At 43.8% G+C, this 17,500-nt stretch overlaps 2 protein-coding genes across 2 annotated transcripts in view; both read left to right on the top strand.

The window, feature by feature from the left end:
- Positions 1–17,484, top strand: part of LOC138951407 (uncharacterized) — a 20,423-nt gene extending 2,939 nt beyond the window's left edge. Inside the window, exons 3-5 of the mRNA XM_070323016.1 lie at positions 6,186–6,290; positions 12,664–12,980; positions 16,806–17,484. Coding sequence (XP_070179117.1) covers positions 6,186–6,290; positions 12,664–12,980; positions 16,806–16,965 — 582 coding nt within the window. The 3' untranslated portion in view covers positions 16,966–17,484. The remainder of the gene's footprint in view (positions 1–6,185; positions 6,291–12,663; positions 12,981–16,805) is intronic.
- LOC138950131 (uncharacterized) overlaps positions 1–17,500 on the top strand; it is a 100,899-nt gene that overhangs the window by 23,087 nt on the left and 60,312 nt on the right. The gene's annotated exons all lie outside the window — the stretch shown is intronic.

Here is a 17,500-nt window from a genome sequence, read left to right as displayed (position 1 = left end):
ATATCATTTATGAATATGTTGAATAAGGTTGGGCTTAATGTATTGCCCTGATGTACTCCTTTTTTCACAATTAGTTCCCTACTGTATCCATCAGAGGATTTTACACAAACTGTGGCATCAGAATACATATTGTTGATAATGTGAAAACATGTTCCTGTTATTCCTATTCGATTTAATTTTACTAGCAATGCATCATGCCATACATTATCAAATGCTTTTTGAAAGTCAACAAAACACCCATACAACCTGCCATTTCTTAATTTTAGGGCTTGATCTACAAGTTTCTTAATAATGAATATTTGATCTGTTGTTCTATTGTTTTGTCTGAAACCAGCTTGCTCTGGAATCAATTTATTTTCCCTTTCTAAAAATGCGTTTATTCTTATATTGATGATAGTGCTGAAAACTTTCCCCAGTGTACTAGCTATATGTTACTCCACGATAATTGTTTGTATCTGTTGGACAACCGCCTTTGTATAATGGAATATTTACACCATTCTTCCAATTTGTTGGATATACGCCTGTCATAAATACGACTCGTCGCATTATACTTGTCTCGTCTAAATATCGGACCCTATTGCTACGCTGAAAACACAATAGCTGTTAATATACATGGCGTGTGTGTGTGTGTGTGTGTGTGTGTGTGTGCCAGTGTGTATATGTGTGTGTGTGTGTTTGTGTGTGTGTGTGTGTGTGTATGTGTGTGTGTGTGTGTGTGTGTGTGTGTGTGTGTGTGTGTGTGTGTGTGAGCAAAGGGGGGGGGGGTGCGAAGCCGAACGGAACTTTGCTTAATAAACGAGTTAAAAATAACTCTGACGGGTTTCCGTGGGTCGTTTAGGAGTGAACACCTTTGCATTTACAAGGATACTATTGAAGAGGCCAATCACTCGCGACATTTACAAGGATACCATTGAAGAGGCCAATCACTCGCGACATTTACAAGGATACCATTGAAGAGGCCAATTACTGGCGACATTTACAAGGATACCATTGAAGAGGCCAATCACTCGCGACATTTACAAGGATACCATTGAAGAGGCCAATCACTCGCGACATTTACAAGGATACCATTGAAGAGGCCAATCACTGGCGACATTTACAAGGATACCATTGAAGAGGCCAATAACAGGCGACATTTACAAGGATACCATTGAAGAGGCCAATCACAGGCGACATTTACAAGGATACCATTGAAGAGGCCAATCACTATCGACATTTACAAGGATACCATTGAAGAGGCCAATCACTGGCGATATTTACAAGGATACCATTGAAGAGGCCAATCACAGGCGACATTTACAAGGATACCATTGAAGAGGCCAATCACAGGCGACATTTACAAGGATACCATTGAAGAGGCCAATCACTCGCGACATTTACAAGGATACCATTGAAGAGGCCAATCACAGGCGACATTTACAAGGATACCATTGAAGAGGCCAATCACTCGCGACATTTACAAGGATACCATTGAAGAGGCCAATCACAGGCGACATTTACAAGGATACCATTGAAAAGGCCAATCACTGGCGACATTTACAAGGATACCATTGAAGAGGCCAATAACAGGCGACATTTACAAGGATACAATTAAAGAGGCCAATCACTCGCGACATTTACAAGGATACCATTGAAGAGGCCAATCACAGGCGACATTTACAAGGATACCATTGAAGAGGCCAATCACTCGCGACATTTACAAGGATACCATTGAAGACGCCAATCACTGGCGACATTTACAAGGATACCATTGAAGAGGCCAAAAACAGGCGACATTTACAAGGATACCATTGAAGAGGTCAATCACAGGCGATATTTACAAGGATACCATTGCAGAGGCCAATCACAGGCGACATTTACAAGGATACCATTGAAGAGGCCAGCTCGCGACATTTACAAGGATACCATTGAAGAGGCCAATCACTGGCGACATTTACAAGGATACCATTGAAGAGGCCAATCACTGGCGACATTTACAAGGATACAATTGAAGAGGCCAATCACTCGCGACATTTACAAGGATACCATAGAAGGGCCAATCACAGGCGACATTTACAAGGATACCATTGAAGAGGCCAATCACTCGCGACATTTACAATGATATCATTGAAGAGGCCAATTACAGGCGACATTTACAAGGATACCATTGAAGAGGCCAATTACTGGCGACATTTACAAGGATACCATTGAAGAGGCCAATTACTGGCGACATTTACAAGGATACCATTGAAGAGGCTAATCACTCGCGACATTTACAAGGATACCATTGAAGAGGCCAATTACTGGCGACATTTACAAGGATACCATTGAAGAGGCCAATCACTCGCGACATTTACAAGGATACCATTGAAGAGGCCAATAACAGGCGACATTTACAAGGATACAATTAAAGAGGCCAATCACTCGCGACATTTACAAGGATACCATTTAAGAGGCCAATCACTGGCGACATTTACAAGGATACCATTGAAGAGGCCAATCACAGGCGACATTTACAAGGATACCTTTGAAGAGGCCAATTACTGGCGACATTTACAAGGATACTATTGAAGAGGCCAATCACTGGCGACATTTACAAGGATACCATTGAAGAGGCCAATTACTGGCGACATTTACAAGGATACCATTGAAGAGGCCAATCACAGGCGACATTTACAAGGATACCATTGAAGAGGCCAATCACTCGCGACATTTACAAGGATACCATTTAAGAGGCCAATCACTGGCGACATTTACAAGGATACCATTGAAGAGGCCAATCACAGGCGACATTTACAAGGATACCATTGAAGAGGCCAATCACAGGCGACATTTACAAGGATACCATTGAAGAGGCCAATTACTGGCGACATTTACAAGGATACCATTGAAGAGGCCAATCACTGGCGACATTTACAAGGATACCATTGAAGAGGCCAATCACAGGCGACATTTACAAGGATACCATTGAAGAGGCCAATTACTGGCGACATTTACAAGGATACCATTGAAGAGGCCAATTACTGGCGACATTTACAAGGATACCATTGAAGAGGCCAATCACTGGCGACATTTACAAGGATACCATTGAAGAGGCCAATTACTGGCGACATTTACAAGGATACCATTGAAGAGGCCAATTACTGGCGACATTTACAAGGATACCATTGAAGAGGCCAACTACTGGCGACATTTACAAGGATACCATTGAAGAGGCCAATCACTGGCGACATTTACAAGGATACCATTGAAGAGGCCAATGACTGGCGACATTTACAAGGATATCATTGAAGAGGCCAATCACTGGCGACATTTACAAGGATACCATTGAAGAGGCCAATCACTGGCGACATTTACAAGGATACCATTTAAGAGGCCAATCACTGGCGACATTTACAGGGATACCATTGAAGAGGCCAATCACAGGCGACATTTACAAGGATACCATTGAAGAGGCCAATTACTGGCGACATTTACAAGGATACTATTGAAGAGGCCAATCACTGGCGACATTTACAAGGATACCATTGAAGAGGCCAATCACTCGCGACATTTACAAGGATACCATTGAAGAGGCCAATCACAGGCGACATTTACAAGGATACCATTGAAGAGGCCAATCACTCGCGACATTTACAAGGATACCATTGAAGAGGCCAATCACTGGCGACATTTACAAGGATACCATTTAAGAGGCCAATCACTGGCGACATTTACAAGGATACCATTGAAGAGGCCAATCACAGGCGACATTTACAAGGATACCATTGAAGAGGCCAATCACTGGCGACATTTACAAGGATACCATTGAAGAGGCCAATTACTGGCGACATTTACAAGGATACCATTGAAGAGGCCAATCACTGGCGACATTTACAAGGATACCATTGAAGAGGCCAATCACTCGCGACATTTACAAGGATACCATTGAAGAGGCTAATCACAGGCGACATTTACAAGGATACCATTGAAGAGGCCAATCACTGGCGACATTTACAAGGATACCATTGAAGAGGCCAATTACTGGCGACATATACAAGGATACCATTGAAGAGGCCAATCACTGGCGACATTTACAAGGATACCATTGAAGAGGCCAATCACTCGCGACATTTACAAGGATACCATTGAAGAGGCCAATCACTCGCGACATTTAAAAGGATACCATTGAAGAGGCCAATCACAGACGACATTTACAAGGATACCATTGAAGAGGCCAATCACTGGCGACATTTACAAGGATACCATTGAAGAGGCCAATTACTGGCGACATTTACAAGGATACCATTGAAGAGGCCAATCACTGGCGACATTTACAAGGATACCATGGAAGAGGCCAATCACTGGCGACATTTACAAGGATACCATTGAAGAGGCCAATTACTGGCGACATTTACAAGGATACCATTGAAGAGGCCAATGACTGGCGACATTTACAAGGATATCATTGTAGAGGCCAATCACAGGCGACATTTACAAGGATACCATTGAAGAGGCCAATCACTGGCGACATTTACAAGGATACCATTTAAGAGGCCAATCACTGGCGACATTTACAGGGATACCATTGAAGAGGCCAATCACAGGCGACATTTACAAGGATACCATTGAAGAGGCCAATTACTGGCGACATTTACAAGGATACTATTGAAGAGGCCAATCACTGGCGACATTTACAAGGATACCATTGAAGAGGCCAATCACTCGCGACATTTACAAGGATACCATTGAAGAGGCCAATCACAGGCGACATTTACAAGGATACCATTGAAGAGGCCAATCACTCGCGACATTTACAAGGATACCATTGAAGAGGCCAATCACTGGCGACATTTACAAGGATACCATTTAAGAGGCCAATCACTGGCGACATTTACAAGGATACCATTGAAGAGGCCAATCACAGGCGACATTTACAAGGATACCATTGAAGAGGCCAATCACTGGCGACATTTACAAGGATACCATTGAAGAGGCCAATTACTGGCGACATTTACAAGGATACCATTGAAGAGGCCAATCACTGGCGACATTTACAAGGATACCATTGAAGAGGCCAATCACTCGCGACATTTACAAGGATACCATTGAAGAGGCTAATCACAGGCGACATTTACAAGGATACCATTGAAGAGGCCAATCACTGGCGACATTTACAAGGATACCATTGAAGAGGCCAATTACTGGCGACATATACAAGGATACCATTGAAGAGGCCAATCACTGGCGACATTTACAAGGATACCATTGAAGAGGCCAATCACTCGCGACATTTACAAGGATACCATTGAAGAGGCCAATCACTCGCGACATTTAAAAGGATACCATTGAAGAGGCCAATCACAGACGACATTTACAAGGATACCATTGAAGACGCCAATCACTGGCGACATTTACAAGGATACCATTGAAGAGGCCAATTACTGGCGACATTTACAAGGATACCATTGAAGAGGCCAATCACTGGCGACATTTACAAGGATACCATGGAAGAGGCCAATCACTGGCGACATTTACAAGGATACCATTGAAGAGGCCAATTACTGGCGACATTTACAAGGATACCATTGAAGAGGGCAATCATTGGCGACATTTACAAGGATACCATTGAAGAGGGCAATCACTGGCGACATTTACAAGGATACCATTGAAGAGGCCCCCACCTGGTGCACTTACCTTGATCGTGGTGTGGGGGCTTGTGTGCCTTGACAACCTCCGGAGCTATGTCGGCGGGGACCTCGTGTCCCTGGTAGGTCCAACCATGCCGAACAGATCCGCGTGAGGTAGAGGCCAGACTAAAATGTGTACCCTGGTCCTCCAGGTTGGGGGTTCAGCTTAGGGCCAACAACTCTAACTGGTAAAACCGAGTGAGTTACAGAAACAGCGACAAGACGCTGCCCTACACGCCACCAGGCGTGAAAGGCAAAATCAATCAATCATTGAAGAGGCCAATCACTGGCGACGTGGACAAAAGCACGAGTGAATTTATTAGATTTTTCACAACGCAAACAACCCCGACAGAGTTATTTCGGAACAATCAATTTAGATGACGTCAATCAATTTAGATGACGTCAATCAATTTAGATGACGTCGAGTGAAACGGAGCGACAATACAAAGTGTCTCATAAAGTGTATTAAAACAACGTGTCTCAAATCTGCCTCTGACGCAACCGAAGACGTTCAAGTTCCATGTTGTCATTGTGCAGGAAAGGCATGGTTCTGCCATGAGAGTGCTCTTCCGCGTGTTCCTGCAAAGACCACACATTGCTGTGTCGGCGTCCGGTGCCTTCGAGCTGAGCACAGCTAAACCGGTATGTACCAGCTCTACTCCCTCGTTCCTCTTGTTCTTCGTGTCAAGCTTGTTCGTCCTACCAGCTCTATTCCCTCGTTCCTCTTGTTCTTCGTGTCAAACTTGTTCGTCCTGCCAGGCGTTGCTCAGAATCACCATAGCCCGCTCAGAAAAAAAAAATGTATATATACCAAAGCCGCTCGCCGACTGCTTCTCGAGCGCTTTCCTGCACTGCCCTAAGAACCACAACACGGTGGCCTTGTGGTATGGCGTCCGCCCAGTGAGCGGGAGGTCGTGGGTTCGAACCCCGGCCGGGTCATACCTAAGACTTTAAAATTGGCAATCTAGTGGCTGCTCCGTCTGGCGTCTGTCATTATGGGGTTAGTGCTAGGACTGGTTGGTTCGGTGTCAGAATAATGTGACTGGGTGAGACATGAAGCCTGTGCTGCGACTTCTGTCTTGTGTGTGGCGCACGTTAAATGTCAAAGCAGCACCGCCCTGATATCACCCTTCGTGGTGGACTGGGGGTTAAGCAAACAAACAAATAAACTGCCCTAAGAAACGGCTTTCTGTCATTCGCACTGCGGGCGACCCGTGGCGAACCGCTCTGGGCAACTCGTCTCTGATCTTAAAAGGAAGAAAAACATATCAAGATGATGTTGGTCGGTTGATAAACAGTGATGACCAACCAAAAACCATCTTCTTGACTTTGTTTTGTTCGTTTTACATTTAGTCAAGTTTTGACTGAATGTTTAAACACAGAGGCGGAATCAAGACGACGATCGTGGTGTAAGAGTGTGTGTCTGTGTGTGTGTGTGTGTGTGTGTGTGTGTGTGTGTGTACCCATGTTTCCACAGGTTTGGTTGCCTAAATCACCATAAGGCAACTATCCACACGTGGATGGCAACCTAAACTCTGGATGGCAACCTAATTGTGTGGATGCTTGCTTCATTTAACACCGTTAAATTGACTTTTTTGACGGAAAGAATGTCATAACAATGTTCAAAATGACATTCTTTCCGTCCTCTATAGGCGACGAAATAGGTCAAATTTTGTGCATTTTTTAGTGCAAAATTCTTCGATGCCGGAGCGAGTACTGCACCCAGTGCTGTTGTAGTGCAAGTGCACTAGAAAGGCACTACACCCAGTGCCGCCTCTTAGGTAACCATCCACACTTTAGGTATGTGTGTGTATAAAGTGATTCCGAGAAAACTACTGGACCGATCTTCATGAAACTTTACATGTGAGTTCCTGAGTATAATATTCCTACACTTTTTTTGGATAAATGTCTGTGTTTACGTCATATCCGGCTTTTTGTGAAAGTTGAGGCAGCACTTTCACGCTCTCATTTTTTTACCAAATTGGTTGACATTTTAGTCAAGTAAGCTTCGACAAAGCCCGGACTTTGGTATTGCATTTCAGCTTGGAGGCTTACAAAATAATTAATCAGTTTGCTCATTAAAGTTCTCATTAAAAATCGAATGTTCGCAAACAGATTTAAAATTCATTGCATTGTATTCTTCATCGTCTCCTGAATTCAAAAATATATAGATACACTAAGCACAAAAAGTTAAGGATATTTTTTCAGTGGTATACCCCAGATGTTAAACAGCAGTTTATTGGTCAAACATACACGTGTATTTGAAGATCAGTCTTTCTTCTGCTTAAAACATGTGTTTCTGGAATCTGAGCAATATTTGGGTATGACGTCACAGATCCGTGACCACGCCTACCCTCAAAAACGGCGTTTTTTGACGGCATGATTCACTTTCAACCGTCAAAATGGTGACTTAAACTGAATGATAATTTGCATTTTTTACACCAAAAAGTTTATTCGGTGTCTTACCTAACAAGTCATACATATTTCGTTCAAATCTGCAGCGCAGTCAGGCTGATCCAGCGTGAAAAGGAGAGCGACCACAAAACTGAAAAACAGCACACAAAAAATGCATGGTTTCCATGGTGTTTTTGCTGGGTAGCCGCAGTTGATATGCAATAAATCTAGAACTATAAATAGCAGCCTCTCCAAATTTCACAGAACGATGACAAAGACCCTCCTCGGTATATGTTCCAGCACTTAGAGCAAACAGAACCCAAGAATGGACGTTAAAAAATCGTAAACGTTTGTAACGTCCAAGAAACACACGTGACATGTACTTAACTTTGTACACCTAGCAAAGAATGATGCCATTACATGTGTGCCGAGTTTCAGAAACATTCTTTCATGGGCTCAACAGATATGATCGTTTGAAAAGAGGTGAAAAATACTGTCCCTGGTGTCTTTCGGTCAACTTTTTTCAGGACTTTTTCTGTAATTTTGTTTCTCGTTCTCCGATAGGATGCGTATAGCCTTCACGGATGATGCAAACAACTTGCTCGGTAGAAGTTGCAGAAAAGAACTGTTCACGTGTTTTGAACACAGCTGTGCTGTATAAGACAGAAGTAAAGAAGACAAAGAATCAACAAGTCGCGTAAGGCGAAAATACAACATTTAGTCAAGTAGCTGTCGAACTCACAGAATGAAACTGAACGCAATGCGACGCAGCAAGACCGTATACTCGTAGCATCGTCAGTCCACCGCGCACGGCAAAGGCAGTGAAATTGACAAGAAGAGCGGGGTAGTACTTGCGCTGAGAAGGATAGCACGCTTTTCTGTACCTCTCTTCGTTTTAACTTTCTGAGCGTGTTTTTAATCCAAACATAGCATATCTATATGTTTTTGGAATCAGGAACCGACAAGGAATAAGATGAAAGTGTTTTTAAATTGATTTGGACAATTTAATTTTGATAATAATTTTAATATTTTTAATATTTAAAGCTTGTTTTTAATCCAAATATAACATATTTATATGTTTTTGGAATCAGAAAATGATAAAGAATAAGATGAACGTAAATTTGGATCATTATATTAAACAATTTTTTTTTACAATTTTCAGATTTTTAATGACCAAACTCACTCATTAGTTTTTAGGCCACCAAGCTGAAATGCAATACCAAACCCCGGCCTTCGTCGAAGATTACTTGACCAAAATTTCAACCAATTTGGTTGAAAAATGAGAGCGTGACAGTGCCGCCTCAACTTTCACGAAAAGCCGGATATGACGTCATCAAAGACATTTATTGAAAAAATTAAAAAAAAAGGTATGGGGATTTCATACCCAGGAACTCTCATGTAAAATTTCATAAAGATCGGTCCAGTAGTCTGAATCGCTCTACACACACACACACACACACACACACACACACACACACACACACACACACACACACACACACACACACACACACACACACGCACATACACCACGACCCTCGTCTCGATTCCCCCCTCTACGTTAAAACATGTAGTCAAAACTTGACTAAATGTAAAAAGACAGAAGAATGAAGACATGACGTCATACAATTTCAAAAATATGACGTCAGATAGAGGCAATACTAGGCTTTTCTCGCCGTCGTCTTGATAGCGGCGAGACACAATTTGACATTTGCTGTTACGAATCAGACAGTTGGAATACTACAAATTGGAGCTGTGGAGATGGACATCGCCAGGTTTTTTAGAAGTCTGTAAGAGCATTGTCTCGAGGTCATAACGGCTTACTATACAGAGAACCGTTATCTGTCCGTTATGACACAGAGAGAACGCCTGTTTGGTTGGTTGTTTGTTTAACGCCCAGCCGACCACGAAGGGCCATATCAGGGCGATGCTGCTTCGACATTTAAACGTGCGCCACACACAAGACAGAAGTCGCAGCACAGGCTTCATGTCTCACCCAGTCACATTATTCTGACACCGGACCAACCAGTCCTAGCACTAACCCCATAATGCCAGACGCCAGGCGGAGCAGCCACTAGATTGCCAATTTTTGAAGTCTTAGGTATGACCCGGCCGGGGTTCTAACCCACGACCTCCCGATCACGGGGCGGACGCCTTACCACTAGGCCAACCGTGCCGGTCTGTTTGGTTGTCCCTTAATTCGTAAATCGTGAACATCAAGCTCCGGGAACAGTCACACTCACACAAACTCAAAAAGTATTATTATTTAGAGCTCTTCGGATTAATTTTTGTATCATGCACACATACAAATACACACGTAGTCACAAACAGATAGATGCAAAAACTCACTCGCTTGCACAACAAAACACATTGACAAATTGAACTCCGACCCCATCAGGCTTGAGTGCTGAGTCCCCCAGGGGTCCGTGCTTGGGCCTGTACTGTTCACTCTCTACACTCAACCTCTTGACCACGTCTTTGAAGGACACAACGTTCTCCATCACTCTTTTGCCGACAACTCACAACTTCAAAACAGCTCTACCCCTGATCAGTCTGACACTGTCCTATCCACTCTCTCTAATACCATCACTGACGTACAGAATTGGATGACAGAGAACAAACTTCAACTCAACAGCAACAAAACCGAAGCCATTCTGATAGGGACCACATCCAAACTGTCAAATTCAAAAGCCACCTCCGACTCTCAACTTTCCGACTCGTCTGTCCCTCTGTTTTCTACTGTCAAAAATCTTGGAGTCACCCTAGACAACACCCTATCCATGAAACAACACATAGATCTCTTCTGTGTCTCGCACCTGCTACTTTCAGCTCCGCCACATTGCCACTATACGCACGTACCTTACCACAGACGCTACAGCCAAACTTGTCACTTCTACCATTCTCTCTCGTCTTGACTATTGTAACTCCCTTCTTGTTGGACATCCCGCTTCTTCTATCTATCGTCTTTAACGCATTCAAAACAGCTCTGCCACCGCCCTGATATGGCCCTTCGTGGTCGGCTGGGCGTTAAGCAAACAAACAAACAAACAGCTCTGCCCGTCTTGTCCTTAAACAGAAAAAGAAAGACCACGTCACCCCTCTGTTGCAACAACTCCACTGGCTACCCGCGCCCGTCTCACACAGGATCAAATACAAGCTCAACACTCTCACATACATATGCCTCAACAAGCTTTCTCCTTCCTATCTCTCTGATTCCCTTTCACTCTATCAACCTTCCCGACCACTCCGCTCCTCAAACGACAACCTCAAACTCAACATACCTCACACAAAGCTCAAACTCAACATGCCTCACACAAAGCTCAAACTCAACATGCCTCACACAAACCTCAAACTCAACATGCCTCACACAAAGCTCAAACTCAACATGCCTCACACAAAGCTCAAACTCAACATGCCTCACACAAAGCTCAAACTCAACATGCCTCACACAAAGCTCAAACTCAACATGCCTCACACAAAGCTCAAACTCAACATGCCTCACACAAAGCTCAAACTCAACATGCCTCACACAAAGCTCAAACTCAACATGCCTCACACAAAGCTCAAACTCAACATGCCTCACACAAAGCTCAAACTCAACATGCCTCACACAAAGCTCAAACTCAACATGCCTCACACAAAGCTCAAACTCAACATGCCTCACACAAAGCTCAAACTCAACATGCCTCACACAAAGCTCAAACTCAACATGCCTCACACAAAGCTCAAACTCAACATGCCTCACACAAAGCTCAAACTCAACATGCCTCACACAAAGCTCAAACTCAACATGCCTCACACAAAGCTCAAACTCAACATGCCTCACACAAAGCTCAAACTCAACATGCCTCACACAAAGCTCAAACTCAACATGCCTCACACAAAGCTCAAAACTGCAGGCCAACGCTTCTTTTTCTTTCAAGCCCCCACCAACTGGAACTCACTACCTCTCCCCCTTCGTCAACAACAGTCCTTAGAATCATTTAAATCTGGCCTCAAGACTTTCTTTTCCCTGAATAATCCTCAGACTACAGTGCCCAGTTACTACACCCCCCCCCCCCCTCACCCGCAAGCCTAAATCATATCCGTTGTAAATAGCCATGTACATAATTATTGTTTTCTTTTTCTTCATGCTTATTTTTGAGTGCCGTGTTGCTGCCTTATCATCGTCATGTAATTTATGTAATTTATGTAATTTATGTAATGTATGCGTAAGTGTATATGAGTATGCTTGACTTGTCATAGCGAAAGATTGTGTATGAGTGCGCCTTGAGTCGCCTTGTGGTGAGATATGTGCACGTTATAAATTCTCGTATTATTATTGTTATTATTATTAATACTTATAATGTAGACTGTCATGTACACGGAGATACATTTCCATCGGCACAAATTCCATCTGTATCTCCTTCTGCCTCTCCTATTTTCTATTCCTTCACACACACACACACACACACACACACACACACACACACACACACACACACACACACACACACACACACATTATTTCTTTGCCCTACTCCCCACTAGCAACCCCTCCCCCCCTATCTGCTTGGCCATTAGAGTGAAGACATGTGACCGTTCCATATAGAGTGGTGTACAGATATAACTCGACTTGCAGATTGGCATGGTGTGTCAAAACGGATTTTCGGAAGCTCGGATACTGCGGACCGGCACCATGCTCTCCTTTGTCAAACTGATCCGCAACACGGGACACGCCTACACGGCCCTAACGTCCAGCTATAGGAGATTGGGTCCTCGCATTCGTCTGCGCTTCAGGGACCCCATCACCGACAAGGGAAACATGTACCAAACACGATTTAGCAACTGGGTCATCAGAAGGTCTGGAGTCTACATCGTGTCGATTCGCGGAGATCCTGACGGTGCAACAGGCTACTTAGGTCTTCTCCTGTATGTCAATGGCAACATCATCTTCAGGTCGGTATGACCCAGCTAAAGTCACTCTTTTGATGCGCAATAACGTCCAGATCTTCAGGTCGGTATGACCCAGCTAAAGTCACTCTCTTGATGTACAATAACGTCCAGATCTTTAGGTCGGTATGACCCAGCTAAAGTCACTCTCTTGATGCACAATAACGTCCAGATCTTTAGGTTGGTATGACCCAGCTAAAGTCACTCTCTTGATGCACAATAGCAAACAGATCTTCAGGTTGGTATGACCCAGCTAAGGTCACTCTCTTGATGCACAATAACGTCCAGATCTTTAGGTTGGTATGACCCAGCTAAAGTCACTCTCTTGATGTACAATAACGTCCAGATCTTCAGGTCGGTATGACCCAGCTAAAGTCACTCTCTTGATGTACAATAACGTCCAGATCTTCAGGTCGGTATGACCCAGCTAAAGTCACTCTCTTGATGCGCAATAACGTTCAGATCTTCAGGTTGGTATGACCCAGCTAAAGTCACTCTCTTGATGTACAATAACAAACAGATCTTCAGGTCGGTATGACCCAGCTAACGTCACTCTCTTGATGTACAATAACGTCCAGGTCTTTAGGTCGATATGACCCAGCTAAAGTCACTCTCTTGATGCGCAATAACGTCCAGATCTTCAGGTCGGTATGACCCAGCTAAAGTCACTCTTTTGATGCGCAATAACGTTCAGATCTTCAGGTCGGTATGACCCAGCTAATGTCACTCTCTTGATGTACAATAACAAACAGATCTTCAGGTCGATATGACCCAGCTAAAGTCACTCTCTTGATGCGCAATAACGTCCAGATCTTCAGGTCGGTATGACCCAGCTAAAGTCACTCTTTTGATGCGCAATAACGTTCAGATCTTCAGGTCGGTATGACCCAGCTAAAGTCACTCTTTTGATGCGCAATAACGTCCAGATCTTCAGGTCGGTATGACCCAGCTAAAGTCACTCTCTTGATGCGCAATAACGTTCAGATCTTCAGGTTGGTATGACCCAGCTAAAGTCACTCTCTTGATGTACAATAACAAACAGATCTTCAGGTCGGTATGACCCAGCTAATGTCACTCTCTTGATGTACAATAACGTCCAGATCTTCAGGTCGGTATGACCCAGCTAAAGTCACTCTCTTGATGTACAATAACAAACAGATCTTCAGGTCGGTATGACCCAGCTAAAGTCACTCTCTTGATGTACAATAACGTTCAGATCTTCAGGTCGGTATGACCCAGCTAAAGTCACTCTCTTGATGTACAATAACAAACAGATCTTCAGGTCGGTATGACCCAGCTAAAGTCACTCTCTTGATGTACAATAACGTCCAGATCTTCAGGTGGGTATGACCCAGCTAAAGTCACTCTCTTGATGTACAATAACAAACAGATCTTCAGGTCGGTATGACCCAGCTAATGTCACTCTCTTGATGTACAATAACGTCCAGATCTTTAGGTTGGTATGACCCAGCTAAAGTCACTCTCTTGATGCACAATAGCAAACAGATCTTCAGGTTGGTATGACCCAGCTAAGGTCACTCTCTTGATGCACAATAACGTCCAGATCTTTAGGTTGGTATGACCCAGCTAAAGTCACTCTCTTGATGCACAATAACAAACAGATCTTCAAGTCGGTATGACTCAGCTAAAGTCACTCTCTTGATGTACAATAACGTCCAGATTTTCAGGTCGGTATGACCCAGCTAAAGTCACTCTCTTGATGCGCAATAACGTTCAGATCTTCAGGTCGGTATGACCCAGCTAAAGTCACTCTCTTGATGTACAATAACGTCCAGATCTTCAGGTCGGTATGACCCAGCTAAAGTCACTCTCTTGATGTACAATAACGTCCAGATCTTCAGGTTGGTATGACCCAGCTAAAGTCACTCTCTTGATGTACAATAACGTCCAGATCTTCAGGTCGGTATGACCCAGCTAAAGTCACTCTCTTGATGTACAATAACGTCCAGCTCTTCAGGTCGGTATGACCCAGCTAAAGTCACTCTCTTGATGTACAATAACGTCCAGATCTTCAGGTCGGTATGACCCAGCTAAAGTCACTCTCTTGATGCGCAATAACGTCCAGATCTTTAGGTTGGTATGACCCAGCTAAAGTCACTCTCTTGATGCACAATAGCAAACAGATCTTCAGGTTGGTATGACCCAGCTAAGGTCACTCTCTTGATGTACAATAACAAACAGATCTTCAGGTCGGTATGACCCAGCTAATGTCACTCTCTTGATGCGCAATAACGTCCAGATCTTCAGGTCGGTATGACCCAGCTAAAGTCACTCTCTTGATGTACAATAACGTTCAGATCTTCAGGTCGGTATGACCCAGCTAAAGTCACTCTCTTGATGTACAATAACAAACAGATCTTCAGGTCGGTATGACCCAGCTAAAGTCACTCTCTTGATGCGCAATAACGTTCAGATCTTCAGGTCGGTATGACCCAGCTAAAGTCACTCTCTTGATGTACAATAACGTCCAGATCTTCAGGTCGGTATGACCCAGCTAAAGTCACTCTCTTGATGTACAATAACGTCCAGATCTTCAGGTTGGTATGACCCAGCTAAAGTCACTCTCTTGATGTACAATAACGTCCAGATCTTCAGGTCGGTATGACCCAGCTAAAGTCACTCTCTTGATGTACAATAACGTTCAGATCTTTAGGTCGGTATGACCCAGCTAAAGTCACTCTCTTGATGCACAATAACGTCCAGATCTTTAGGTTGGTATGACCCAGCTAAAGTCACTCTCTTGATGCACAATAGCAAACAGATCTTCAGGTTGGTATGACCCAGCTAAGGTCACTCTCTTGATGCACAATAACGTCCAGATCTTCAGGTCGGTATGACCCAGCTAAAGTCACTCTCTTGATGTACAATAACGTTCAGATCTTCAGGTCGGTATGACCCAGCTAAAGTCACTCTCTTGATGCACAATAGCAAACAGATCTTCAGGTTGGTATGACCCAGCTAAGGTCACTCTCTTGATGCACAATAACGTCCAGATCTTTAGGTTGGTATGACCCAGCTAAAGTCACTCTCTTGATGCACAATAACAAACAGATCTTCAAGTCGGTATGACTCAGCTGTGGTCACTCTTGTGGAAACAGACATTCTCGAAAACTGGGAGACAGATTTATACGCTTTTCCTTTGTGTATGTAGCCCGTTGGGACGTATCTTTTGCGTTGTTTTATGTGTTAAGCCTTTTTTTAATATACGTGGCGTGGAGCTTCATGCAGTGGATTTTACTGCAAAGGCTTTGCTCTACGCAGTAGAAAGGTGTGTCTCAAGCACTAGACGCTGATAAGAAGCAAACGCGACATACAGCTACGCTACATTTTAGTTGTGCTGCTTGCCACTGGGACCAGACTGGGATAAATGAGCTGGTCTACGACTGCAAGGTCTAGCATGATTGCTTAAAGAATGAAATAAATCAGCTGATTTACGACTGCAAGGCCTAGCATGATTCCTTGAATAATAAAATAAATCAGTTGATCTACGACTGCAAGGCCGACCATGATTACTTGAAGAATGAAATAAATCAGCTGATCTACGATTGCAAGGCCTAGCATGATTGCTTGAAGAATGACTTGTGATCCTAGGGTTCAGACACTTTATGTGCAGACCCAGATACGGTATCCATGTCCCAACTCCGTGTCACCACAGTGGTTGGTTAAAGACCTCGGTCATTTTGCCAAAGTGCAGATGGCTGATACCACCCTAACACCCATGTGTCTCATCTAAAGTCGGGGTAAAACCCGAGAACATGCCCCTAATGGTTTGGCCGTGATGACGTGACACTGGAATTTCTCTCACTGCAGGGCAACTTCCGAGAGGGGGGTGCCGAGCGGCCAAGATGCCGTGTTCAAGTTCAGGGAGCGCGACAAGCTTTCAGTGGTGTCGAACGATGGTGATTTTCAAACCCTCTCTTTCGTGGACGTGGCCACCATGTTTTCCATCGCCTTCGTCGCCTTGGCATAGATCCAACAGTCATGAGGAGCGACCAGTAGGTTTTCACAAGTCCGCCCACCTCTCACCCCCTTAAAAAGTCGCTTATGTCATCAATATTTGTCAGAATTGGTATTAACAAGCGACTGCAGGTGAAAAGAAGAAGAGCAAGCAATGAACATGTACTCACCAAAAACACGAACATTCATTATCATTGTTGTATTGTTTTTAATCATTTGTGTTTTGTGCCGCTTAATCGTTCACTAACACGGGATAATGGATACCCGTGGCGATTTACGAAATGCCGTATATATAGGCTTACTATACGAACGAACAAACGAACTTTATTACTCAAGGATGGAGATTTAAGGCTCACGCCTAGTCTTACAATCTGTCCCTGCTAAACTAAGACATAAAAATAGAGACAATAATAGGACAATCGTCAATCGCAATCATACAGTATTACAAACTACTGAAGTCAAGCTACATGACGGTAACGTTGTCCATGTTGGCATACCCCACATAGCCTTCAGCCCAAGAACGTGATCACGGGAAATGTTGATTACAG

Source organism: Littorina saxatilis, linkage group LG16, assembly GCF_037325665.1.
Source record: "Littorina saxatilis isolate snail1 linkage group LG16, US_GU_Lsax_2.0, whole genome shotgun sequence".
Classification (NCBI taxonomy): domain Eukaryota; kingdom Metazoa; phylum Mollusca; class Gastropoda; order Littorinimorpha; family Littorinidae; genus Littorina; species Littorina saxatilis.
This window is presented reverse-complemented; position numbering and strand designations above follow the sequence as displayed.